General features: G+C 39.1%; 1 protein-coding gene and 1 long non-coding RNA gene across 7 annotated transcripts in view; both read left to right on the top strand.

Moving 5' to 3' along the window:
- SALL1 (spalt like transcription factor 1) overlaps positions 1-5,472 on the top strand; it is a 23,525-nt gene extending 18,053 nt beyond the window's left edge. For all 6 annotated transcript variants that reach the window (XM_051629491.1, XM_051629488.1, XM_051629490.1 and 3 more), the window contains 2 exons: positions 1-2,371; positions 3,435-5,472. The exon at positions 1-2,371 is cut by the window's left edge and continues 1,036 nt beyond it. In XM_051629491.1, coding sequence (XP_051485451.1) covers positions 1-2,371; positions 3,435-3,875 — 2,812 coding nt within the window. In that variant the 3' untranslated portion in view covers positions 3,876-5,472. The remainder of the gene's footprint in view (positions 2,372-3,434) is intronic.
- Positions 5,473-8,969: 3,497 nt separating this feature from the next.
- The window catches only part of LOC127389433 (uncharacterized), a 98,784-nt gene continuing 80,253 nt past the window's right edge, over positions 8,970-27,500 (top strand). The window contains exon 1 of the long non-coding RNA XR_007890634.1: positions 8,970-9,137. This is a non-coding gene — a long non-coding RNA (uncharacterized LOC127389433). The remainder of the gene's footprint in view (positions 9,138-27,500) is intronic.

Raw genomic sequence — 27,500 nt, 5'->3', positions numbered from 1 at the left:
TGCATCTAATCCACTTCTACCTCAGCCCACCCCTAGTAACTCTGTTTTCTCCAGTCCCTTGTCCAATATTGGAACACCTGCAGAGGATTTAAACTCCCTGACTGCCTTGGCACAGCAAAGAAAAAGCAAGCCACCAAATGTAACAGCTTTTGAAGCAAAAAGTAATTCAGATGAGGCATTCTTTAAGCATAAATGCAGGTTCTGTGCTAAAGTGTTTGGGAGTGACAGTGCCTTGCAGATTCATTTACGTTCTCACACTGGCGAGAGGCCATTTAAATGCAACATATGTGGAAACAGGTTCTCCACAAAGGGAAACTTAAAGGTCCACTTTCAGCGTCATAAAGAAAAATACCCTCATATTCAAATGAATCCATACCCGGTGCCAGAGCATTTGGACAATATTCCTACAAGCACAGGTATTCCTTATGGGATGTCTATACCGCCAGAGAAACCTGTCACAAGCTGGCTGGACAGCAAGCCAGTCCTCTCCACCCTGACGACTTCTGTTGGCCTGCCACTGCCACCGACGATTCCAAGCTTGACTCCATTCATCAAAACTGAGGAGCCTCAGCCGATTCCCATTAGCCATCCTTCCACTAGCCCTCCCTGCTCTGTCAAGAGTGACTCGGGAACAGCAGATCCAACATCAAAAATTTCCAATGGACTTTCTGATGAGGTAGAGGTTGGTGCTTTGCCTACCTCAAATTGCAAAATGGAAGAAAATTCTCAAAACACAAATGCTGTCACTAACATGAGCAGCTCCGTGAGCTCTCCGGTGGCTGACTCAGGCTCCAGCACTGTCACCACTTTTACAAATCCACTGATGCCTCTAATGTCAGAGCAATTTAAGGCAAAGTTTCCATTTGGAGGACTATTGGATTCAACGCCAGCATCTGAAACATCAAAATTGCAGCAACTGGTAGAAAACATAGACAAAAAGGCAACCGATCCTAACGAGTGTATCATTTGCCACCGAGTTCTCAGTTGCCAGAGCGCACTGAAAATGCATTATCGCACACATACCGGTGAGAGGCCATTTAAATGTAAAATCTGTGGTCGCGCCTTCACTACTAAAGGAAACTTAAAGACTCATTACAGTGTCCACCGTGCCATGCCCCCGCTGAGAGTACAACATTCATGCCCGATCTGCCAGAAGAAATTCACCAATGCTGTTGTGCTACAGCAGCATATCCGAATGCACATGGGAGGACAGATCCCCAACACCCCAGTGACAGAAAACTATCCTGAATCAATGGAATCAGATACAGGATCTTTTGATGATAAGAATTTTGATGATATAGACAACTTCTCAGATGAGAACATGGAAGACTGTCCTGACAGCAGTGTGCCAGATACACCTAAATCTGCAGATGCATCACAAGACAGCTTGTCTTCTTCCCCTCTGCCCCTGGAAATGTCAAGTATTGCTGCTTTGGAAAATCAGATGAAGATGATCAATGCAGGACTTGCTGAACAACTTCAGGCAAGCTTAAAGTCTGTTGAAAATGGGTCTGTGGAAGGAGATGTTTTGACTAACGATTCGTCATCTGTTGGTGGTGATATGGAAAGCCAAAGTGCTGGAAGCCCTGCTGTCTCAGAGTCTACCTCTTCCATGCAGGCCTTGTCCCCATCCAACAGCACTAATGATTACCACAAGTCACCAAGTATCGAAGAGAAGCCAGTAAGAGCTTTACCAAGTGAGTTTGCCAATGGTTTGTCTCCAACCCCTGCTAACAGTGGTGCTTTGGACTTGACGTCTAGTAACACTGATAAAATTATTAAAGAAGAGTCTCTGAGTATGCTCTTTCCTTTCAGAGACAGAGGTAAATTTAAAAACACCGCATGTGACATTTGTGGCAAAACATTTGCTTGTCAGAGTGCCTTGGACATTCATTACAGAAGTCATACCAAAGAGAGACCATTTATTTGCACAGTTTGCAATCGTGGCTTTTCCACAAAGGGTAATTTGAAGCAGCATATGTTGACACATCAAATGCGAGATCTACCATCACAACTTTTTGAGCCCAATTCCAATATTGGCCCTAGTCAGAACTCTTCGGTTATACCTGCTAATTCACTGTCATCGCTCATAAAGACTGAGGTTAATGGCTTTGTGCATAGCTCTCCTCAGGACAGCAAAGAAGCACCCTCTGGTCTAGTTGCTTCGGGGCCGCTGTCCTCCTCTGCCACGTCCCCAGTCTTGCTCCCCACTCTCCCCAGAAGGACCCCCAAACAGCACTACTGCAACACGTGTGGGAAAACATTTTCTTCCTCCAGTGCTCTGCAGATCCATGAAAGGACACACACTGGTGAGAAGCCTTTTGCCTGCACTATATGTGGAAGAGCATTCACAACAAAAGGCAATCTGAAGGTACTTTTTTCCTCTTGCTGTTTTTAGATTTCATTTTTTCCTTGCTGGGGGTTTTTAATTTTTTTTCATATGTTGATGTTGCAAGCAGTGACACCTTGGGTATCTCCAGTGTGACAAACTGTGTTTAGTCAGCTCTGGTAGACCTAGATGGCCTCTTGTTGAGTGCTCGTGTTGGCAGACGGTCCAAAGCATGAGCTGTTTTTGATGTGTAATTAAAATTCATCTGCCAGCAAAAACTGTCTTTGTAGAGTGTGAAGCAGAACAGCCAAATTATGGCAAGGAGTATTAATTAACAGAGTAATGTGTTTTGTAACACATACACCTCTTTAAGAAGTGAAAGGCTCTTGAATGTGTGGTTTTCCAAAAGTATTGTGAAAGATGATGAGTGTTTAAAAAAACTATTAACATAATTCTGGAACTAATGGGCATTACTATAATTGATTATATAACTAACATTTCCTACTGATATGTGTTTGAAAAAGCAAATATACTCAAGTTTTAGAACACCAGTTGAGCACTTTACTGTGTACATTTTTCTGTTGACAGAGTATTTCTCTAGAGGTTGCTGCCAGTAATGTGAGATGAATAATTACTTTCAGGCTATTCTGTCTATACACGAGGCTCTCCGATGAGCAATCAGTAAAGGATACTTTCTGCCTGTCTGAAAAGGACGTTTATAGGGTAAAGGGTGTCAAATACAATACTTACTATTGCAATGAAAGTGGACATAGCAATTCTAGCCCTGAAAGCAGCTATCTGCAATTGATGGAATAACGTGAAGTCATTATAAACTAAATACATGTAATAAAAAAAAGGGTAACAAGCAGTGCTCGTTCAGCAGGAAAACAGGGTGTTCTGGGTAATGGTGATGGGCTGATCCAGAAGAAGTTTATTATTCCAGTTGGAAAATGGAGCCCTGCATCCTCTGCCTTTTAGTGCCATTCATTATGTAACAAGGGTCGACATGCTCATGGACTGTCGCCTTCTCTGTGATCAAAATAAGTTTGATTGCCTGTCAAACACTATTCTTTTTTTGTTTGTCTCTTCCTTTCTCTCTTTTCAGGTTCACATGGGCACTCATATGTGGAACAGTACTCCTGCACGACGAGGCAGACGACTTTCTGTAGATGGCCCCATGACATTTCTAGGAGGCAATCCTGTAAAGTTCCCAGAAATGTTTCAGAAGGATTTGGCTGCCCGGTCAGGGAATGGAGACCCCTCCAGCTTCTGGAACCAGTACGCAGCAGCACTCTCCAATGGCTTGGCCATGAAGACCAACGAGATCTCTGTCATCCAGAATGGCGGCATCCCTCCAGCGCCGGGGGGCCTTGGCAATGGTGGCAGCTCTCCCATCAGCGGCTTGACTGGAAGCCTGGAGAAGCTCCAGAATTCAGAACCCAATGCACCTCTAGCTGGTCTGGAGAAAATGGCAAGCAATGAAAATGGGACAAACTTCCGTTTTACTCGTTTCGTGGAAGACAACAAAGAAATTGTAACAAATTAGAAAAAACTCCGTAAATAACATTCCTGCAAATAATGCAACCTAGGGTTGCTTTTTTCAAGTTGCAGGCTACAACCTTACAAAGACTTTCTTTTGTACCATGTTCTACTTCTAGAATTCTAAGAGAGCTTATTTATTAGTGATATAACCTTGCTTTGCAAACAAATGCAAGCATTAACTTTGGTCTCCTGTATTTTGAACTAAATACTAATCGACTAGAGTGCTGTAAACTTGCTGTAACATTTATGGCAGTTGCAAGTCTGTTCTGCTAGGTGATCTTATTCTGGCATTAACTTATTTTCTATATCCAGTTTAACACGAACTCTGGTATTGATGCGATGCCTCAGTGGTGCATTAGGTCTCTAAATAAAAATCTGTATATAAATGTACACTTTGATCCTGCTGGAAATTTTATCAGCAAACACATTGTTTAATTTTTCCAAACAGAATTAAGAAAATGACTGAAAGAATATAGACTGAACAGTGTGGGTCCTTTACACAGCTCAGTTTTTGATTTTTATTATAAAATTAAAACTGCTTTAATTTTTGTAGGTTTAACATTTTCTGTTTTGAACTGTTATTTGTATTGTGCTTTTTACTTGAGTTGTCTTAAATGTTAATACATTTCTGTACAGTAATAAGCACGCAGACTATTAGAGAAGATACTGAAGTGTTGTTTTGGTAGTTGAAACTGAGACGTAACATTTTGCCTTGTAGGTATATTCATTCTAGAAAATGTGCTGGACTTTCACAATGCTGCTAAGTATGGCATCTTGAACAACTTCCGTGGACAGCTGTAGATGCTCCTGTATATACAACAAGACATCACTTTCATTAAAATGTACATATGTTCCTTACAAGACCGAGCCCTACTCCTTGACCAAGGGAACAAGTATAGTGTTTGTTTATTTTGTATTAGGTATTGGGGGGGGGGCAGGGGGAATCTTGGACTGTTACATGCACTTTCTCAGAAAGTTGAAAGGAAAAGAGGTCCAGTTTCTTTAACATTTAATACTTACTAACAGCAGAGATACTGTAATTTTACTCGAGTAATCAAATACAGTTTTGCAACAGATAAAATTTGCTGTCTCTGTGTTTTTAAAGTGTACTTGTATTTAGTAATAACTTTGTATTATTTAGCCTTTCCCTTGGTTAACATGAACTGTCCAGGTTGTATGTGTGTGTTTATATTTGTAAGTATGAGTATACATATATATGTATTGCATATTAATTGCTAGTATATTTTCATACCCCCTAATAGTGGGAAATTTCTCCTTAACTACTCACCTCCTTCTCCTCATAAAATGGTAGATATTTTGGCATTTTTCATTTCTTTATTAAACAAATGCTGCTAGCAAAGACCTTATTGAGCCTAGGTAAGTTTCCTTTGAAGGAAATAATTTATAACATTTAAGGCTTGATTTGGTTCAAATGCTTTATATTTTATATTAATTTTATTCTATGAGATTGTATGTTTGTGGCATGCTTACGCTGCTATATCTGTGTTAAGATGTCCACTTGCAAGCCTCCATATATGATATGGGGTTTACAACTCGATTGTTAAAAAAAAAAGAAAAAAAAAAATTGCTTTGGCCTTGCACATGATTTGGCTTCCCTTATGCACCTGCAATGATCATTAACCTCAGTGGGAGTTTTGGGAAACAGAATTCAGCCCAGTATTTTTATCCAGTAGAGTTTTATCTCCTCACAGTATTATTTATGAAAAATCAGCTTGGCTACCTTCAAATTATGCTTTCTGAGAACCCAACATATATGTTTACAATTCCAAAATTCAGGTATTTTGTGTTATGGGATTTTCTTTAGGGAGTTGCTTGCCTTTTTGAACAAGAAGTAATCTCTTTGCTCTTCTCCCTAGTTGCTTCAGTTGTTAATTGGGCATAATACAGGATTTAACACTGAAAAGCTGGAGTGAGAAATACTTTTCTTGAGGACTTTTACGCCTCAGATGACAATGAATCCTTAGTAAAGTATTAACACTGTAGTCTGAATACCTCTTGGACTTCATGTCTTTAGAACTTTTTCCTGTTCCAATGTGATGATTCATCTGGTACATGGTATGCATTTTTGTTAACATGTAAGTTGTACCCTAGAGCCACCTGGCTTGTCAATGTGAATATTTAAGAATTTCAAGTCACCTTTTTGTCTCAGAAAAAGGTAAATTAAACGGATTTCAATGATTTTATCAGTGAAATACTAATTCTCCTCTTAAACTGAGGTTAGATTTGTACAACCAGAAAAGCAAGGAAGGGTTAGCAGCTGCTCGTGCTCTGGGAGGGTTTCTTTCATGCGACTTGAGTTTCATTCATGGCTTTTTAACTCCATCCCTCAACACTCCCTCTTATCACGTTGAAGCGAAGTCTCCGGGGGCCCAGGCCCGTCCCGGACGGGGCAGCGATGCCCCGCACTCCCGAGCTTCTGCGGCCACCGGGCCCCCCTGCCGCTGGGCACGTCTGCGTTCCAGAGAGAAGGAGAAGCCCCCGCACGGCAGTTACTGTTTCTAGCCCCCCAGGCGGGGCCCGCCCCGCGCGGCCACCCCTGGGCGCGCGGCACGCGCGGCGGGAGCCGCTCGCGCACCCGAGCGACCGTTGGGCGCGACCGTTGGGGCGGCTGAGGTAACGGGCCCGCCCCGCTGAGGGGGCGCGGGAGCCCCCGGCCCGGGGGTGCGCTCCCCGGGCGCTGCCCTGCCCGCGGGCAGGCGTCCCCGCAACAAGCGACGGACCCCTCTACTCGCCCGGTCTTTCGGAAGCGTTTCTCCGAGGCCGCGGGGAGCCGCCCTGAAGATGGGGTCTGAGGCGGAGGAGGCTTCTCGGGACACCTTTTCCCCGGCCGCTCGTCTAATTGCAATAATTGAGGCCAGCTGGGCGGGCGTTGCCCCAATAAGCCAGTGCGCCGGCCTGCCGGGTTGTTGCTGCTGTTTCAGTTTGTGCTTTCTTCGCTACCTCTGCGAAGGTGGGTGCTGGGGGAGGAATCATCAGTGGCCGGGGTTGGTGGAGGTGCCTGGGCTGTCACCCGTGGGCTGCGGCGGGGGGGGATTTCGTTCCCTCTCTCCTGCCGCCCCCGAGCGGAGTTTCAGCCCGGCCTGCCGCAGAAGGGTCTCCGGGGGTGCTGAGGCCGTGGCCCGGGGCTGTGGGGTCGGCTCGGGCTCCCCGCCCCGTCAGGCGGAGCGCCTGGCTGGCCTGAACCCGCGAGCTGCCAGGGAATGCGGGTGGGGGGAATAATTCGCTCTGGAAATGCAGAATGTTAAGTTTCCCGTTACTTGACACCAGATCGTGGGGACCAGGGGAAGTTACCTCTCCCCAGAGCTGTCCTCTGGCAAGCGCACAAAGGTGCCCGCGTCGCCGCGCAGCTGGGCGCCGCGCTACCTCGCTGCAATTACCCCGCGCAGGATTTCCTATTCACAGACATTGAATTAATCCTGATTCAGGAATCGATCCGCACCCCCTCCCCCCGCCCCCCCCCCCCCTTCTTCTTCTTTACGGTTTTGTTTGCGCGGCCGGGTTTTTCTCATTAAAAACAAAGTTTTCTTCCCCCCCCACCCCCCGCTTCCTCCCTCCTCTCCTCGCTATCACAATTTTATCAAGCATTACGATAAAGCACCTTGAGGGTGTGGTGGTTTTGGGTTTGGTTTTTTTTCTGTTGTTTTGGGGTTTTTTTTGTTTGTTTGGTTGGGTTTTTTTGGGTTGGTTGGTTTTGTGTTTGTTGTTGTTTATTTTTTTCCCTTCTAAGCGCCAACGATCATCCAGTGCATTCAGTTAATCAACCCGAGTAATTTTCTTCACCCAGAAACAGACGTCGTTTATTTAAAAATTGGGCTCGTAGCGTGCGAAACTTGGCTGCTTGGGAGGAACCCACGGCGGGGCGGCCGGAGGTGGCCTGTCCGTGCCGGCGAGGTGAAGCGCCCGGCATTTTTGCTAGCAGCGGGCCCGAGAATTTGGGGGTTCAGCTGAGTAGAGGGGAAAGGACGAGAGGATGTGGGGGGGCGAGTGCGGGAGCGGCGCTGGGGACGCGCCGTTGCCTGCCCGCGGAGAGGGGCCCGCAGCTCAGCGGGTGGTCACTTCACTTTCATGGGGCAAATTGGGGAGATGTAGTGGGGCAAGCAGAATGAAAGGCTGAAAAGGGCGTGGAAGGCTGATCAAAAGGACCCACTATACTAGCAAAGCGGAGAGAAGGGTCACGGCAGTACATCGGATGGGCAGATTTCTCTATTGGCGAGGCAGGGTTGGGAAGGGGAGCAGCAAATTGCTTGGTTTATTTCGTGTGCTGCTGAACGCCAAAGCCTGATCTCTTTTCTCAGGGCAATTCAGTGTTTCTTCCTAGGCTGGGTTTTGGTTTGAGACTTAGGGACAGGTTGCAAGCTCTCCCTGCTGCAACAGTCAACAAATCTGTCCAATCCTGCAACAGAAAGAATACTCGCTGTCCATCAAAATGTAACAGTTGCTGCTTGCTTTGACTTTTTCTTTGGAGCACACTGCCTGCTTTAGGGTGTCCTGAAGTCACAAGCTGCCTGATTGCGTCTTTGCAGGAGACCAGTTTTCCTTGGCAGGAGAAGGTGTGACTTTTTTTTTTTTTTTTTTTTTCTTCTGTGTCCCCTGCCAGTTTTCAGTACTTCTCCAGTTCTAACGCTGGGTTGTTGGGGTTTTTGTTGGTTGTTTGGATTTTTTTGTGATTGTTTGGGTTTTGTGTTTGTTTTGTGTGTGTATGTTGTTTTTTGTTTGGTTGGTTTTTTTAATAGAAATAACGCTTTCTATTTTGTTTCCTTCTCTAATGAATATGAGTTGATAGAAGTTAAAATAATGTTTTGCAAATAAGTGGGTGCAGTTATTTATACAAGCTGGAAGCTGCTGAGTTAAAATGTAATTACTTAAAGGTTTCACATACAATACAGTCACTTGTATAAATACCCATCTCCAGACAAGAAGTTGAGGGAGGAGTAAAAGCTTGGAAATACTAATAGGGAAGAACAGGAAACATTGGAAAGTATTTAACTTCAACTGAGAGCAGAGTTTCTGACTGTTGCATTTATGTTCAGTTTCCTGATTTGATATTTCTGGTTTTTACCTCCAGGTTATAATTAATATCAGAATGGCTACCCTGAACCATTCCCTCTTGTCATGCTGGCAGCAGCCAGGCAGATGCCCAGAAGATAGCAAGTGCATGGTGTTTCCTCTTTGGGAACATCTTGTTCCGGGGACATGGGATACTCAGATGTCCTGAACCAGATGTGGGGGCTGGAATATTTTACAGGTAAGTGAGGTGTAAAGCATGGTAGAGATTAAAAGTAAGTTTCTGGCTCAAGTTATAGTTTTGTCCTACCATGACTCTTTCTTTGACTTCCTTTTTATCTTCAGTTTCTCTTTAGACATGGATTTTTGAATCCACAGTCTAAAATTCTTAAGAGGCAAAATCTTTCAATGATATGGGAAGAGGAGCAGTGAAGTGAGAGCAGGCGAGCAGGAAAGGGTTTTCTTGAGTGCTCAAATCTGTCTAGTACTAAGAGAGCTGGTGAATAGCAAGCAGACAAGGGTTCAAGTCATTCTCTGCAATGTTTCACGTGGTGGGTGGGGCCAGCATCTTGAATGCAGCTGTCTCTGAGCATATGGTACACCTGAGAGAATGTCTACCAAGGACCTCAAGAGTGATGAAGTGATGTCATCTTCCTTTTTATAGCAGTTAACTAATTAACCCAAATTGCAGGCTCTTCTTAACTCTCAAAAGTTACTGTTATTTCTGAAAAGCAGCTTAAATTCAGGTTAGACGGGCACAAAAACAAGTCCATGCTTATTTTAGGCATTGTTACCAGTGCTAACAAGGAAGGTCCTTACTGGGATGATGAGCCCTGAAACTTGATTTGATTTCATTTCAAAAGCAGGAAGTCTCTCCATGTTAGCAGACATTAAAATAATCTGTGCAGACAGCTCTCTTGACCAGGGTAGTGCTGAAATGCAAAGGCCTGTTTTCATTATTTAAAAGTCTTCAAAATGCAGCATCATAATGTTGGGTGGGTGTAGCAGAAGCCCTGCAGCACCTGGCATCAGGTGGTACAACACAAGCATTATTTAGGATTGAATATGAAAAGCAAAAAATGGAGTGGTCTGGCACACTCTCATGGATTTAACTCCACTGGTCACTACTTCCTTTCTTTTCCCTGTCTTCTCAATTGAAAATAATTTCAAAGCTGAACAAGTGAGACTAATCAGGTGAATAATGCAAAGATTTTTTTCAAAGCAATGCCTGTTTTGAAAATGAGCTTCCTTTAGCAGTGAAAAATTCTAACTGGCTTTCCTTTCATCAGGATTTTAAAATGTCAGTTAATACATAGTGAAGCTAACATTGGTTTCATATGTACAATAACTAAGTGGATAATAGTGTTCAATGCTAAATATGCATTCATGTGAATGCCTATCTTTCTGTTGGCTAGAGGATCCTGAGAACAGCAAGTTATATAGAGAGAGACAGAACAGATTTCAAAGGTTTGTGTCTGTTTACTTGTTTAGGCTGAATACTGAGTCTTCTTGGCAAGTTGTGGCAGAGCTGCTGATGAGAACAAGGCTGTTTATGATGGCTAGAACACTAGTTAGCTCAGTTGTGGGGATTCTTTAACACCAACATACACCTTTGGTGTTGATACACTTAAACTAATTTAACCCCTTGCTTAAGTCAGCTCAACTCATTTTGGCTTCTAACACTGATGAATGTCTGAGAGTTGCACAGGCTATTTCTGTAGAAGTGTCTGTGGTGGTTTAAGGTGTTACTGTCTTTCCCTTTCAGTCCAGATGTTTATTTCTGTTCACCGAGAATCCCCTCTCTCCCCCCATATTTAAATGGGTGGAATAGGTCACATGAACACTTTGTGTTGCTGCAATGATATTTGGTAAATAAGACCTTAAGATAGGAAAGTGTCCAAAAGGTACCAGCAGGTTCACAGAATTTAAGATCATCTTAGGAAAGGAGGTTGAGCCTATGTTATCTGTGAGTCAGGCAGAAAAGAATTAATAAAGCTACAGTTTGTTTGAACCGGAATCTCGTGTTACCTTCCAAACCAAGCCTTCTAAGGGGCAAATTCTCTATCAAATGGGCTTAGCTTAAAATGTCACCAAAGGCATTTTTAAGATAGTATGTCTAACTTTGCACTGATGTGGAGGAAGAACACTGCATAACTTGTCCTGTTGTAACAAAGCATTGCTCTAACAGCTTAAAACACCAAGGTTATTACTTCCGCAGTCTTCTTGTTTTAGATAGTCACCTAGAGTCACTTTTCTGGCTTGACCTATACAGAACAGTAGACTGGGCTCCTGTGTTCTCTCCTGGATTTAAATAAGTTATTAAACCAATTCTTTCTTCCCAAAGCTGTATGCATTCATGCTGGCATCCTCAATAAAGCTGGAACACAAACAGAAAAGCAAACAAACCAGTCACAATAGCATTCAATGCACTTAAACTTGGAGGAAATGAAAATCAATATTTGTCAAATGGAGGGAAAAGGTAAAATGGACTGAGGACAAATGTCCAGCTTTCTTAAAAGCCATTAGTGTAAATGAAAAGTTGACAGCAATACTAAAATTTAATTCCTGCATTGATGCTGTTTGAACAGATGACTTTGCTGTTGTTTTCATCCTCTGTCTACTGATGCATGTACTAGCTTGATACACACATGTTCCTGTATTGTTAATGCTTTTGAATTGAATTTATTACATTTTAATTGTGTGTAGTTTGGAACCTTGGAGGCTTAGGTAAAAGTTTTGCTTGTGATTTAAGTGTGAGAGGCTCATTTTAGCCAATGCAAGTTTCATACCTGGCTCTGTGTGTGTGTGGCCTCCGGCAGCTTGCTCTAAGCTCTTGATGTGATCTATAAATGATGCTAACAATAGTTTCTTACCTTTAATTTTTGTTTATTTTGGATATTTAGATAGGAAACCATTCAAACTGTTCTTTTACAAAAGTGCACATACTATACATGACTATTGTTGTGGAATATAAATGGTTATAAAATGTCCAAGACAAACCAGCTATTTTTAATTGCAGCATCTACCAGAACACCTGCAAGTGCTCTGCTGGTACTTCATTACAATATTTGCCACTTATCAGATGAAGTTTAAGAGTTAATGTCATGTTGTACATGCTTACATTTTTACTGTATTTGTATGAAGAAACATACCTTTGCAAAAGGTCTCACAAGATACTGTGTTTTTGTTGAACTATTGGAGGTAACCAAAAATCTTTTAAAATTTTCCATGTGGATAAAATATCCCTTTCTTGGGCACAGTACAAGGAAATAGTAATTGATTTGCTTTCTTGTAGACAAGTGCCTGTAGTTGATTTTCAATTTTTGTGATGTTTATCACAAGTAACTTTCAGCCTGGACTCCAGGTAATGAGTTCTCTTTATATATTCCCCATATATTTATTAAAAAAAAAAAAAAAAAAAAGTAAAAGAAAGTATGTGGAACTGTAAAGGTCATATTTAATTAGAAGAAAAATGCTGGATGATGTACAGTACAACAGTTTAGGGTCAGAAGTTGTTGCCTTTGACTTCCTGGTTTGCTTAAGAGTAGTGTGTGAGGTAGGAAGGAAGATGTGAAAGGACTAGTGTCAGTCTGGTGTAGTAGAGATGCATTGAAATGAAGTGTACAGATCAGGGTCCTCTGCAGCTGTTGGTTTTGGTGCAAGTCTCTGTGATATTGCTAGGTGATCTTTATTTTCTCCTAGAGACCATATATCTGCATGTACTCTGTAAGATTATGAGCATCATGTCTTCATTACAATTGAGCACTAGGAATGATGATAAAGACAAGACATATTTTTGGATCCTGTGCATTTACTCTTTATAACTCTAAATATGGCAATGGCAATCTTTGCTTCTGAAAAGGTAGCTCTGGGCTTTCAAACGCTGGCCATGTGTGATACAAGTCAGCAAGTTATGATTACCTTTGTGATTACGTTCATTGCCTGTCTTGTGAACAAACTGAATGGAGTGAGTTACATTTCATCAGGAATCTGAAGTAACTGTCAACTAAAGCCTGAAGTCCTGACTTTACTACTCATCTTGAAGGGCTTTCTTTTTTTTTTTATCTGAAAATTAGATATCGATAATAGTAACAACCGTAAGAACAGAAGAAATTAGGAACGTATGCGGCAATTTTCACACCCCCATATCTTTCTTGCAACTTGGCCTAAATTTCAAGTTTGTTCAATGCTTTATTTTGCTATTTCAATTTATATAATGGTTAATTTAAACCATTCAAAATAATAATGATGTTTAGAAAGTGCTCCTCTCAAAATCAGGCTTTTAAAATGTGTTGACACAAAGTCACTTAAAGTCATGACCCAAATCCCATGACAATCAACAGTTACAAGTGTACATCCTAGACAAACACACTGAGATCATCCTAATGCTTGCACTGTCTGGCCAGCAGTTCCCTCAAAAAACACCTCAAAACAAACAAAACAAAAAAATTGTTATCAAATGAAAGCAATTAGTTTGTTGTTTGATTAGTCTTTGCATGTACAAGTGGAGGCCAATGTGCTTATAGAGCAATGATGTAGTCAGGCACTTGCAGCTGACATGGGATGTGACTGTGGGGAGATGTGTGCAGTGCACTCTTAGCCCTTCGTAGAGGGCCAAATCAAGGCTGCTGCATTTCCAAAGAAGATTTGAGGGAAGTTTGTTCTTAAGCAGATGAAATTGCTATACAGCCTATAGAAGGCTCTGAAATAGCAGGGAGTCCTGTGGTAATGTGATATGTCTCTCTCTCTCTCTTCAGGATTAGTAATTGTCTCTCATATTCCACTCTCTCCTTTCTTTCTTTCTCTCTCAGGGGTTAAAGCTCTGTGTAATGTTGACAGTGAGTGGGAAAGGTTCTAACAGCAGTAGAGCTGGTGAAAGACAAGACTTTTTATAGAAAACAATAAAAATAAATTTAAGATTAAATATCAATAGCTACCAAATGTAGCATACTTTCTCCCTTTTCCTTTAAGGAGTAAAATCAGAATATAATTTGGAAAGGAACCCTGCTGGAATTTGTCCTAAATCAAGGCTTGATTTCATCTTGGTTCTCATCAGCTAATCAGAGGTACAGAAGTCTCCAGTTATGCTGTGTATTCTGCCTTCCCAGAGCCTAGCTTGGACTCTACTAATACTACGTATCTTTTTATTTCAGTAGAAATAGTTAATCTAAGCCCTCTGTGCAAGTCTTAAAAACTGCTTTTAGTTCCCACCCTCAACTGACTTTTGATATATGGTTTTCTTCTTTATTTCTTCTTCTAAGAATTGTGTGGATATAGCATTGTCCTTTTAAGTGGATGAACTTCACTATGGAAATTTATTTTCTGTCTTCTGATTACACTACAACAGGAGGTTGGCAGGAATGGGTGATTTGGCAGATGAGGGTTTTTATTTCTGAGGAGGGTGAGAATACAGTGGCTGCTAGTAGTTGCTGAGCCTTTTGCTAGTCTCATTTAGTTACTATGCAATGTCATCTTCTTTCTGTCTTTTATTGTTTTCCAGTATTTATGGTTGATTTTTCCAGAGAAAGATATTAAGAAACTTTTTACAATATGTGTATGTGAAGGTCTGTGGATGAAGAAGGGTAAATTTTTCCCGCATTTTGTTTGATACAACCTTGCAGTACAGATTCTGAGTGAGAAGCCTACATTAACATCTGGGAGAACCAAATAATTTAGCATTGATTCTAGAAGTGTTTGTGTAACACTGCTGAAAATCTCAACAAGTCATTGCAAAACACTTAAAATAGAGTTAAACTATTTAATATTGGTCAAATGCTGAAAATCAGAAATGTTACATCCTTCTGGTTCAGTTATAAACCTACAGTGACTCATCAGGGTGATGTTGTGGCTTTTTCCTTTGCTCTTGTGGAGCACAGTATTGATCAGGCTGTGAAATAATACAACAGCTGAAGCTCAGGTAGCAAATATGCATTGAATTGATCTCCCTTTACTAAGCCTCCTATATCCCAGCATTATTTATGGCAGAAGGATTGAGTCTGGAAAATAACTTTGATAAATACCGCCTTGTAGCACCTGTTTAAATGATGGGAAAGAAAGCACTCCCTAGTTTGTTAACTTTAAGTATTGGGAGTAGAAGTGATGTGCACATAATAATATTATGATTCATACAAACCACTTTTCAACCAACTCAATATATTTCATTACCTCCTTTCCAGCAGAAGTATTGATTTTTGTTTTGTGGTTTTATAACACAATTTCAAGGCTGTTGTAGTTTAATGAGCCATGTTCTTATGATGTTTAAAAAGATTTGAAGCATTTGTTGGAATAAATATTATGGATTGCCGATCTTTTCTCACCTCTTCTTTCTCTCACCCATATAAACCCAGCATAAGAATGAATAGGGCAGCCAGCTATGTGGCTTTTTGTGTTTGAGATCAAAGTGTTGCTGGAGAACAATAGCAGGCCACACTTCTGTGTTCATGACCACACACAGCAGCACCTGCAGAGCAGTAAAATGTCATTGTTGCTTCTGCAGTTTGAGCACAGAGGAAGCACCACTGAGGTGGCAGATGATTCTAATAATACTTGATGTGAATTGATGGGGAAGGAGGACCATAACACAGAGGTCTTTTTATTATAAGCCTTGACTTCCCAAGCTGTGAACAACAGAATACTGCACCTGTGTACTTTCTTCAAATCAACCATTATGGAAAGTGACAGATTTTATTAACTTAAGGGAGAACTTTTCAACATGGGAAATTTGTAATTTGTTTTGGAGACTTGAAGAAAAGAAGTAGAAGGATATATGACATAATTGCCACTGGTCATACTTTTCTACTATGCTTTGCTTTTTGAATATGTTATAATAGAACCCCAGGGACATTATTAAACTTTCAAAATTTTTCTTCAGAAATAAAGTTAAAAAGATGAAAAAAACAGCTTTGGGATTTTTTTACCCACCTTTATCTATTGCTTCTTGCCTTATATTAGGTTAAGAATGAAACTGGCAGAAAAATAAATACACTGCTTGAAGAGATGCATGTGATAATTTTAAGAGATATTCAGGATAGCTAAGGCTTGAGGGGCAAAAAAAAAACAACTGTGGAAAAAACTCAGATCTCCAATATAAGGTGGTTTATACTAGACACTGTCTCTGTGCAGTCAGATCCTCCTTTGTGCATCCATCTTTGGGAAGGTCCTGAGATGGCAGGGATGGCACACAAGGGCTGTTGGACTGTAGTGTTGTCAAAGGCATATACTGGTAAATGGAGCTGACATGTTTGGACAGTACAGTTTACTTTTAACTTCAAACAGGTCAGTTTATCAGTTTTATTTACAACAGCAAAGCATCACTGCTTGAAGATGTCTTCTAATATTTCTGCTCTGGGATTGTGACAGATTTTCAGTCTGTTTTTTAGAATTAAATAGAACAGCATAAATATTTCTTTGCTCAAGTGGCAATCACATGATCTGTAGTTTAACTTGGAGATACTGCAAAAGTTGGAAAGATTAGATGCCAGATAGTGACTGGTAATGATTCCTACCTCTACCATAAATTAACAAAGTGCAGGATCTATCTAGAGTTTTTCTGTTATGTTTATTTAGTGGAGTGTGTGGCAGTATTGTGACTTTATTACGGCTGCAGTGATTTTGCTAAGCATAGCCACAAGCTTCTGATACCATATGAATGCAAACACATCCAAATCTTTTTGTAGGTGTAACTAATACCCTGATGATGATATAATTCAGTTTGCCATAAAAAGGGAAGTAGATATGAGCATTTTCTTATCTTCATGTATATATGGCTTTTGCAGCCAGTTTTGAAGGAATCACAGAAATTGTAATTAATGTAATAATAACAGCTAAGAGTTGACAAATCAAGCATGAAGTCCACTGGATCATGATTATTGACTAAAAGCATGGTGCTTTCTGGTGATTCTTTTTGTTCTAAAAATAAGCTTTGGATGAACTGAAAATAATTTTGCAGAAAACCCTTAAGTAAAGTGATCATGCAGAGCAGTTGGTGGAATATTACACTTTTCATTTGCACAAACAGATGGTAAGCTTGGCCTTAGATATAATTAGGGGATGACAGGTAGCACTTTTGTATATTTCAGATGGTAACTTTGATTTTCAGAGACAAACTGTTTCATATTCAATAGCCTTTATACCAGGTGAGAGAGATATTTACCAGATATTCATATTATCTTTAGTGTTACTTTAACTTGCAATCAGAATTAACTCGTACAAGGAAGCTGCTGGTGTATTTAGTCAAGTGCAAAAACTTTAGTCTGATATATTCGCTTCTCCTTTTCCATTTTGGCAATGTATATTGCAATCCAAAACACAAAGAAATGTGGCTGTGAATAAACTAATGAGCAAATAACTGCCTTAACAATTCAGAATTCATTAATCTCTGACCATATTCTTTTTAGCTAATCTTTTAGATAAGCTTTTGATATCAGTTGTTTCTTTTTCCCATCCCAAAACATAATACCTAGTAACCTAAGTGCATACAATCTGTTTCAGAAGAGAGATTCAAGCAAGTGCAGCCACTGGTGTGTTTTAATGTCACTGCAGATATTATATTACCTTCCTAGAAACAAAATCTTTTTTACTCCCCTTCAGATGGAAGTCTCCTGATACCCCTGTCAGAGACCATTTGTTATGCAGAGTTTTGTGAAGCAATCAAAATTAATTCACAGTGATCTTTTCACCCAGAACCCCCAGCTTCAAATAATGGGCTTTCTCAACAGGTGCTCATTGTGGCAGTTTGACTCCAACTTGCCAGACCGAAGATTTTATTATTTAGCCATATTTAGGAATGAAATTCTGAGCTTGTAATTTACCAATCTTAAGCAGCTGCTCAGGAAAGCACACCTGCTTAGAAGAATGATGTCTTGTGTCTTTGGGATCTAAAACCTAAAGATATTTCCATATTTGTCTCTGTACTTAATAAAATCTCCTTTACAAGTCACTAAGAAACCTGTCCAGCAATAATGCTGTGTAATGTTGTGGTTTCATTAGGAATTGAATTGTGCTGTTTATTCTTGCAGATGAGCAGAATTCCCCCTGAAGACAAAACAAGATGCTTTGATATTTTTTTTCTCCTTTCCCTTCAGTTAGGATTTTTAGTAGGTTTCATTGTGAAATGGAACAGAAATAAAGTAAAACAACTGTTTTCAATGTAGTACTAATAAAGCTACAATCCTATCCGAAATACTGCACTAATTGTACCTGTACCAAAAAAAATTATGTTCAACTGGCTTCACCAGACTGGTAATAGCTCAGGATGAGAACTTATAAGAACATCAGTGTATTATCAGAACATACAAAGTGTCTATGAAAGGGGAAAAAAAAAAAGGGTAGTAAAACAATTGCTAAAAATACTTCTAGACAGGGTGATTGCCACTTGTGTGGTATTTAAGGAAGGAAATCTTTGCCTGAATTTTTTTTTGCTTTGTATACCACCTTTAAGGTTGAGATCAATTTAAGAACAACCTGCAAACATTTGCCTTTTTATGGCTATTATTAATCGTTGATTGTATTTATGATAATACTGCTGTAGGTTGAAGCTGGGTCCTTTGACACTGTCCTCCATTTCAGAAAGTGAATGAGAAGTCATTAAACTCCTTTATTGAACCAGGTAGCTGTAACAGTGGGGGCCTTCACCAAACCACATACACGTGAGGCTGCCCAAAACAAAGACACACGTAGGGCCTCAGACTGTTGCAGACAGAGAAGCTTTATACAGTGTCACTTTAGCACAACAGTTTGAGGGAATGATGCAGGAAAATCAGCTTGTAAGGAGAAAAAAAAAACAGTAAAAATGCATCAAGCCAGAACCACATGAAACTCTAGTAGCATTTACTTGAAAAAAGTGTCAGGGCTTTTAAACTTAAAATGCTGAGAAAAGAAAGCTTAGAATTAAGAGGAAAAGAAACTATCTCCAACTGTTTAATTCTTCTTATGTTCAGAGAAACAGGGTTTTGTTTGTGTCAAAGAAGGAGCTGACTTTATCATCAATATCTCCTAATGGAAAGAGTGGCCCACACATTGGCTTGCTGCTCAAGTCAAAAGATGGTGTTATTGATTTTTTTATTTCAATAGCACTCTCAAAATATTCTATAAATGTAGGTACTGAACAACATTAGTTCCCTATCATCTTACCTCCTTAGCAAAATAAGGCACTTTGCTAGTAGAGAATTATGTAAGCAGTTTGCCCAAATTCAGCAGTGACTTGGTCAAAGATCTAAGCAGGGAATCTAGGGTTCTGACTCCCTTTTTATTTGTACTGGTGTAAATCAGATGTAAGCAAGAGAAGAGTCATGTCTCCGTGCCTGCAACACCTGTTTCCCTGATATAATTATGAATGTAATTGGACTCCCCCTGGAGCTCTCTTAAATAGAGAAGTCCTGATGCTACATCCCTTGCTCTTGATACACTGTTTCACAGTGTAGGCGACTAGTACATACATGCTTGTGTGAAATCTGGAATGTAACACTGTTTATACTGTACCACAATATTTCTGAAGGTTTACAGAAAACAGTGAGAGTAAAAGGCTTGGCCATTGATGTTTAACATTGGTAAGGGACATAAAGGGTACACTATGAGCATCTAGTTGCCACTCAGTTGTAGAGGAAACTACACCATAGCAGTGTATAGATAGACTGGTATTTTCAAACCGAGTAAACTTTGTATAACCTCTTATCTTCACATTGAAAAAGAAAAATAAATTTAAAAAAAAAAATCATATTGCTAAAGTCTTAAAAGTCAGCTAAAGCATAAACAAACATTGCAATTATTTCTTCCTAAAGCTGCTAGCAGTATGACTTACCAGCTGTTATATGTATGTATTTGCTCCAACAGAATATTTGACTTTAGGATAGCTGACTAGTTTATTGCTGTTGGTGGTATAACTGATTACTTTGTTGCTATTCAAAATGTGAATAAGCTATGTGCTTGTCTACTGCTCTTACCCATTTTAATGCTTGGAAAATAAAGAACTGCTGTGAAGTATTGCTGAGGTACATGTGAAAAATATAACACTTCCTCCTTACCAAATTAGTAATTTCTTGTTCTTCCTCTTCTCTCTTCACTAGCCAAAGGTTGTACTACCACCTGGCTTTAAAACAAAACATATTTCCCACATTGTGTTGCTACCTTAGATGCCATCCTTCTCAGTTTTTCAGAACTTCTAAGCTTCTCTGTGTCTTTCTTGCTACAGCTTCTTTTACCACAGACAAAACTGAGGTAAATTTACATAAACAGTGTAGGGAATATTGTGGTTTTAGATGGAGGACTTCCATAGCATTAGTCACATTCGAACCTTCAGTATATTTCTGGCTCTAGTATAGAGTGTAGAGGGGTTTTGTTGGCATAGAGATTTCATCTGAAAGGGGGAAGTAAGCAAATATTTGATTGCAACTGTAAGATACTACTTCCATGCTACTTGTCACAATGACCATTTTCTGAACTTTAATGGTCGTGTAGCTTTTTCTGAGAAAATAATTTTGCAGATGTACACAAGCCTGCTGATATACTTCTCAATCCAAAGGTGAGGGTATCCCTACTCACACATTTGAGTGAAAAGGGTGCTACCTCCCAGGCAGCATTGGCACCCCCTCCTTTGCCATGGTCTTGTGCCTGGGGCAGGTGGGGTCTGAGAAGTCCTGTGGTACTGTGCAGGGTACCCAAGCAATCCTTTTGCAGAGTGCCTGCCCTCCAGTGTTAACCATCAAGGTGTGGGTGTGAGGATCTCTGCTTCTGCATGCCTCTCCTCTTAGCCCTATGCAGAGAAACCCTCTCATGTCCCTGGCTGCTAATAGCATAACTGTTGACTGTAGAATTTTCTTCAGTAGTTGAATTAATATCCTTTTTTATTTATGAATATATATACACAAAAGAATATATTTTAAAATATTAATCTCATTAAGACTTTCCAGTATATGAATTATGGCTCAGTAAATTCAACACAACTGTGTTGACATAACCCTGTTTTATTACTTGCTTGAAATGTAGAGAGAGGTTGTTCTGTCAGGGTACTTGGATATCATGAGTTATATTGGTCAATTCTAAGTATTTACTAGGTACGAGGTCATTTTGTTAAGAATTCCCATTAAGGTCTCTGGTATGCCTCATGTGAGTAGGCATGCTGGCATGCATAAGTGAACTGGCAAATAAGAGCATTGTAAGTATGAATTCCTTTTATAAAGCTTGTTTGTTTTCTGGGTTATTATATTTCTGTTTTCTTGAGCAAAAACTCTGATGATGTAAGGACTAAAAATAACATGCTGTTCTTTCCTTTAATAATAATTTAGATTATTTATTTTATGAATGTCAGAATATTATGGGACCTAGATATTAAAATACCAATGCAATAAGAAAATATCTGAGTTCTGTGCTTGGGAATGAGTATCTCAAGTTCTAAAATTAATTTTCTGAATAATATTTTTATAACAAAATAAATTAATTTCCTCAGATAGTACGCCACCTAATATATGAGGTAGAAATACAATGCAATGATTTATATTTTTATGAGGTCACCCCACCTTCGAACTTCAGATCTTAATGATGATTCCCAGATGGATAAACAGAGATGCATCCAAATTATTTGCCTTAGTTTTCCATGTGTTTAAATTATAACAATAAGTCCCTGCCAGGGGCAATGTTAGTTACTTGTACAAAAGATCAAATGAGCAGTAAATTGTATATTAGGCCATCTTCACTGAAGTCAAACATAGCTGAAAACCTAGACCAAAGTATCTTTATTTTGTAGGTGCATAGGATGCTTCGTGTGCCTTATGTGAGCAGGTGGTTGGATTTGCTGATCTCCAGAGATTCCTCCTAAATGAAATCTTTCTGTGATTTATGGGTAGAAGCAATATTAAGCATATGAAAGACAATTATATGAATGTTTTGGAAATCAGGCTACAGTCAGGAAAAAGGGACCATTTAAGCTGTTGTCTTACAAATTGGTTTGTTTTCCTTTTGAATTTTGTGTGAAGTACAGAATGCAGTCAACTAATATGTTTGTAAAGTGCCTTACGAAAGTCTGATAGCAGAACAAAGCTCTTTCAGACAGCAAAGGAAGAAGGAAAAGAACAATGTCTCTTGTCTGGCTATATTACAATAGGACAGTCAATGACATTGTAATTCCTAGGAATCTTTTCTCCAAATGATGCAAAAAACAGTGATTGTCTACAGAGAAATCAACAATTTTTCTGTTTCTTAACAGAGCAGCTATGTTTCCTTCCTTTCTGTTATGGCTATTAAATCTCTTCTTTCAGTGTGTATAAAATGTGTAAGCCTGAGTTCGGACTCAGGAAGACGAGCTAGGCTTTTGCAAAAGCAGACAGGGTGGTGCTGAACACCGCTCTCTGAGGGACGTAGCAGGACTGAAATACAAAGAGCATGTGAATTACTACGTGGTGCATATTTTTAAGATAGAAATGTCATGTATAATCAGTGCACAAAGATCGTGGTTGATCTACAGAAGCCACTCTTACTGTCTTGTACGGACTGATTCATTAGCTCAAGTTGTTGAAGGTCAGGTATTGGAAGTCTGTGATAAAATGGCAGCTGTAATTGCTGGGCTTTGTTGGGGTTTTTTTTGTATGTACTTTTACATCCCAATATTCTTAGGTTTATGGTTTAGCTGTTTCCCTTCAGCTGAGGTGGAGTTGCCTTCCTGTCTGACCAGTTTTCTGAAATATTTTAACTACTTGTAAATGGAAGGTAACGTAGACGGAGCTGCTGCTGTAATGTAGTAACTCCCATTTACCACTGGATGGTGTTTGAGTCAGTCTACAATTCTGGGTTAAATCTCTCTCTGAGCCAACACAATGAATAGCTTGTTGTGCAACTGAATGCAAGAATCCCAAGGCCATTTTAGTGATCTAAGATGAAACTTTCTGTTCTTTGTATTTATCGAAGACTGTCAGAATTTAGAAATGTTTAGAAATAACAAATGCATTAAACATGTAAGTATGTGATCATTCCAGGATCATAAATGAAAGATTTCCCATATCAACATTAATTCAACCTTACCATTATTGCCTAAAGCAACCTTTAATTCCATTATTGTTTTTTGATTAAAATGGGTGGGTTACTCTGGACTGGATTTGTCTTATTTTCTCCTGCTGAGCAATACTTCACACTGTTGGTGGCCACTGAAACTTAAGTAGGGCCAGATTTACCAAGTTATTGCACAGCAACACAGGGCTAGATTTTGCTACGCTCTCCTGTGTATGATAGTGTTATATGCTTATTTTAAGCTATTGATGTTCCAGAACTGGAATAGTAAGTTCTAATATTTATTCTGAAATTTAGAACATTCAGATGCACACCAGGATCTGTATTTTGTACCCCAATTCCCTCTCTGCATGAAACAGATGCAACATATCAGTTGTCTAAATGAGTTCTTGGAACCTTGTCCTCGGTGGTTTTCATTTTGTTTTTATAGTAGTGAGTTGTGTAATCTTTCAAGATTCATAAACCATCTTTTACAATTAACTTGAAATGAGAAAAGATATGCCCTGGATGTCAGCAGAGAGTGCATCAATATGTTGTTACAGGATTTTAGAACAAGTCTTGTACTATGTTATATGTCTCACTTCTAACTGCTAGTTGAAAATTTTGAGTGATAAAGTTTAGTCTGCCTGTTAAAAAAAAAAAGTTTCACACGCTTTAGTACAATCTAATTATTCCTTGAATGCTCTTTCGGCCTAATTTGCCTTTGTGTTATATCTATTTTAAATATCTTGCTTTCTTAGAGGCATAACACTCATGAAAAGACTCACATGCAACCTCAAATAATGTTAGAGAATTTGCAGCAATAATAAGTTTATATCTACATCTCAGCTTGTATCCACCCAGTCTTCAGGCTGACTTGGTTTTGGAGGATTGTTTGGGGTGTGTGTGCTAGGGTTTGGGTTTTTTTTATTGTTTTGGTTTGGTTAGTTTTACCAACAAAACTCAAGTTACAGGACTGTGCTTTTAGCTCTGCTGTTTAGTTGACCAGTGTCTTTGGGGCGGTGTACAGCTATCAAAAGAAAGCTTCCAGAATAATAGCATCAGGTCAGTTGCTGCCAACCTAAATAACATCAAGGGCACATACTTATTTACCTCTCTTTTCCTACTTCACTACAGAACAAACCAGGGAAAAAAGATGAGGAATTTTTTTTTTGGCTCAACTTTCTAAGAATTCTGTATGGGATTACATGATAAAGCAGAAATGTTTGTGATGTCTCATCTTCTCTAGCTCAAAGAAAAGCTTTTTGCTCTTTAAAGACAAAAAAGGTGGAAATTTACACTCAGCAGCCAACACTAAAGGAATGAAGTTTGAAAGAATAATTGTGATATCTAATTCTGTACAAGCTTTGCTGAGTATGCTTTGACTTGGAATTGCAGTCTCCCTAGAACTTGATAAAAAGGACAGAGAAGTCAATGGAAGCAGACCTGTTGATTCTCCTGGGCTTTGTATCTCTCCCAGAAAGTGTATCACAAAACAATTATAAAAGTAGTGAATTACAGCACAAAGTCACCTTGGATCCTGAGCTGTTCCAAATGCTTTCAGCTTACATTATTATCCAACTGTGTCACTCTCCCTAACTATTTGTGTCACAAAGCATTGCACCAAAGACGTCAGCTGTAATTTGTTTTCTTAAATATCTGACTTTAAAATCTGTGTCAGGCAATTTGTATCATCTGTCAAACGACTGTCAGAAAGGGCCAAGAGGAAAACACCTGAGAAAAGTGTAGTGCTGAAAGATCTGTGTGGAAGTGCTGCATCCTGTATGAACAGCTATTTGAGGAGTTCTTGGAAAACTCAGTAAGATTGTAAAGACTTTCTGTGTTTGTGCAGTTTGGAAATGCAGTCTTGGATCAGAATCTCTGGCTGCTGGGTGGTCTGTGGTGGCCTTGGACAGTTGGCTACTGCTTGAAAGAGCTTTATGGATGGCCTTAAAATGTCTCATAACACTTCCCATCAGGAGCTGGAGTGTTACCTTGGCATTTTGGCTGGATTCTAATTATGTCTATTGGAAATTCTTAATCTAATTATTCTTTGTAGATCAGTGCTATGACTTTGTAGATAGAAACTTTAAACTGGTCTCCCTTCAGCTGTGTGTAGTTCTGTATATGGCATAAAATGCCATATGCTATTGTGTCAAAGCAGGTCACAAGTACTTTTTTTCAGTCTACAGAAGTTTTCTGTAGAAGGTGATGAGAATTTTTTTTTGTCCTAAATTTTCATGTGACTTTTCTCCAGCTCTCAAACAGTAACCATATTTTGTTCAAGTACTGTATGTGTTTTATTGATGTCAGTGTTATGTCCTTAGACATAAGTCTGTTTGTATGGTAAAATCAGCAGTGGCACAGAGAGGTGGAGGATTATTTTTTCAGTTTGGAAAGTATAGGAATTTAAATATTTATGTAAAATATTTAGGGATCTCTTTGTTTAAAAGTTAGTGTATATACTTCTACTGTAATGTTTTTCTGGAGCATATAACTGTGCCTCATAGTAAAGTCAGTCCTTATCAGTGCAGTTGGTTGCTAAAATCAGTGTGGCCAGATGCAGTAGCATAGAAAATAATCTTTCCAGTATTTGTTTTAAAAATGATGTGCTAGTGTCATGGCATGAAAAGCTATGGAGGGCATTAATTGTCTCTTCTGTTACTTTGCTAAACTAATCCATATAAAAAGAGCAGATTAAATTGACTGACCCTCATATATTTAATGATTGCTCCTATTTGACTAAGAAACATTTCTCGGGAAGCCCCTTGTCACAGGCTATCAATCTTCTTTTAATCCCATGTTAGTTATTGGTCTACTTCGTTACTCTCCACGATGGTCTGTCTCAAGTGGTTCTTCAGCTAGCATAGCAAGAAAATGAGAAGCTAAATGGTTTGATTATAGTGTTTAATTCCTGCCCTGTGGATTTCCAAGATCAGTGATCCTTTCTCTTCTTTAGTTATTATTAGCCTTCTAACCGATCTGTCTGCTGCCAATTATTTTATTCCTTTTTGTCAAATTGTATTTTGATCTCAACTCTCTGCAGAAGGTGCTGGAGTTGTAGTTTTGCTCTAATGACATCCCTGATAGAATATTTAAATGCACATTATTAGGTGACTGTTTACGGTTAGTGTTATGATCTTTGCTGTACGTCTGATAATCCACAGAGAAGGATGAGTAGTTATCTTATTTCAGGCTTTTTCTCTATAGTTTGTGTCAGCTAAAAAATGGAATTTCATATAACTCATGGATGTTGAGAACAAGACCATTACTTTGTCAAGGTGTCCATCTTTCATGTAGTAGTTATTTGGTGTTTGAGGTTCATGTTTGATTTTTCAGCAATCCAGGTTCCTACCATATTAGTATGATTCAATGATCAATTAAGTTATTAAAAAGACTCTAGTAAGCTTTGTTTACTTATTTTGAGTGCATATTTATTCCTGATCAATAAATATGGTTAAGGACTGATCTTGCAAAATACTGAATACTCTGCCCCAGATTCACACAATTACTTAATTTAAGTGAACACTAGTAATTTAGAATCAAAGACTATTCACATGCTAAAAATTAGGCAGATGTGTTTATCTGGAGCCTGGGATTGAGTTTTCCATGACATGCTACTGTAGCGGCTTCAATTGGAAGGCTTTTATTTCCTACAAGTGTAACTTGTTTCTTCTTCCTCCAAGAAGAACTGCATTTTGCTGTTTAATTTAATTGAATTTAACTCATATAACTTTGTTATATGGAGAATTGTTTTTACTTTTATCGGACATAGGGGAAAATAATTTTATTATATGATTTTTGTAATTTAATTACAGTTGGACTTTAAAGATAATTAAGATAGAATGTGACAGTGAATAACCATGTTTCAAGGTGAAATACTTGCAGAAAGCAGTTTTGCATTTTAAAGCCTGTTACAAAACCATACAAGTATTATAAAGAACATGAGTTTCGAGAGGTACACATACGAACCTTGAAAATTTAAAACAGAGGGTCAAAATTATTATCTAAATACATGGTTGAAGCTCTTTGCCCAGAGTGCTGTATATGTAAACCCATGGAGAGAAAAGGGAGTTTTACTGTAAGTTAATCTTAAGAAATAGGTTAGATGGGAAACATAAAGTAAATAAGGTTTTTCAGTGTTGCACATTTAAAGATCCAGACATATTTTGAACTCAATCACATTGTAGTTTGTAAAAAATATAATTGGTGTTCACCTATTTGTTAGGATCAGGTTTACATAGATATTTTCTATTTTTAAAGCTTTTTTTTCTCCCAGATTGCCTTTCCTTTCTTTGTTTCTGTCATGTTTGTTCTTGTTGCCAACACTTCATTGTTCTTTCTGGAAGAAATCTGTAGGAATGCCAGCTTTACTGGAAAAAAGGCTTTTGGTTTGCCCACATATAATCCAAAAGCAATTAATACATACAGGCCTTGTGTTATGATTCTGGTGCATGAAAATGCTCTCCTGAGACTAAATCTTAAATAAGCATAAGCCAGAACATTATTAATCAAATTTATCTTTCAACTGTGGAAATGTCATGAAAATATTTTGGTTCCTTTTTGATTATTTAGACTTTAAGAGCTCACGGCTAAAATTAAGTTGTTTAAAAAGGAAAAAACAAATCAA

This window comes from Apus apus, chromosome 11 (genome assembly GCF_020740795.1).
Source record: "Apus apus isolate bApuApu2 chromosome 11, bApuApu2.pri.cur, whole genome shotgun sequence".
NCBI lineage: Eukaryota > Metazoa > Chordata > Aves > Apodiformes > Apodidae > Apus > Apus apus.
The sequence above is the reverse complement of the archived record's forward strand: the minus strand, read 5'-3'. Positions and strand labels throughout refer to the sequence as shown.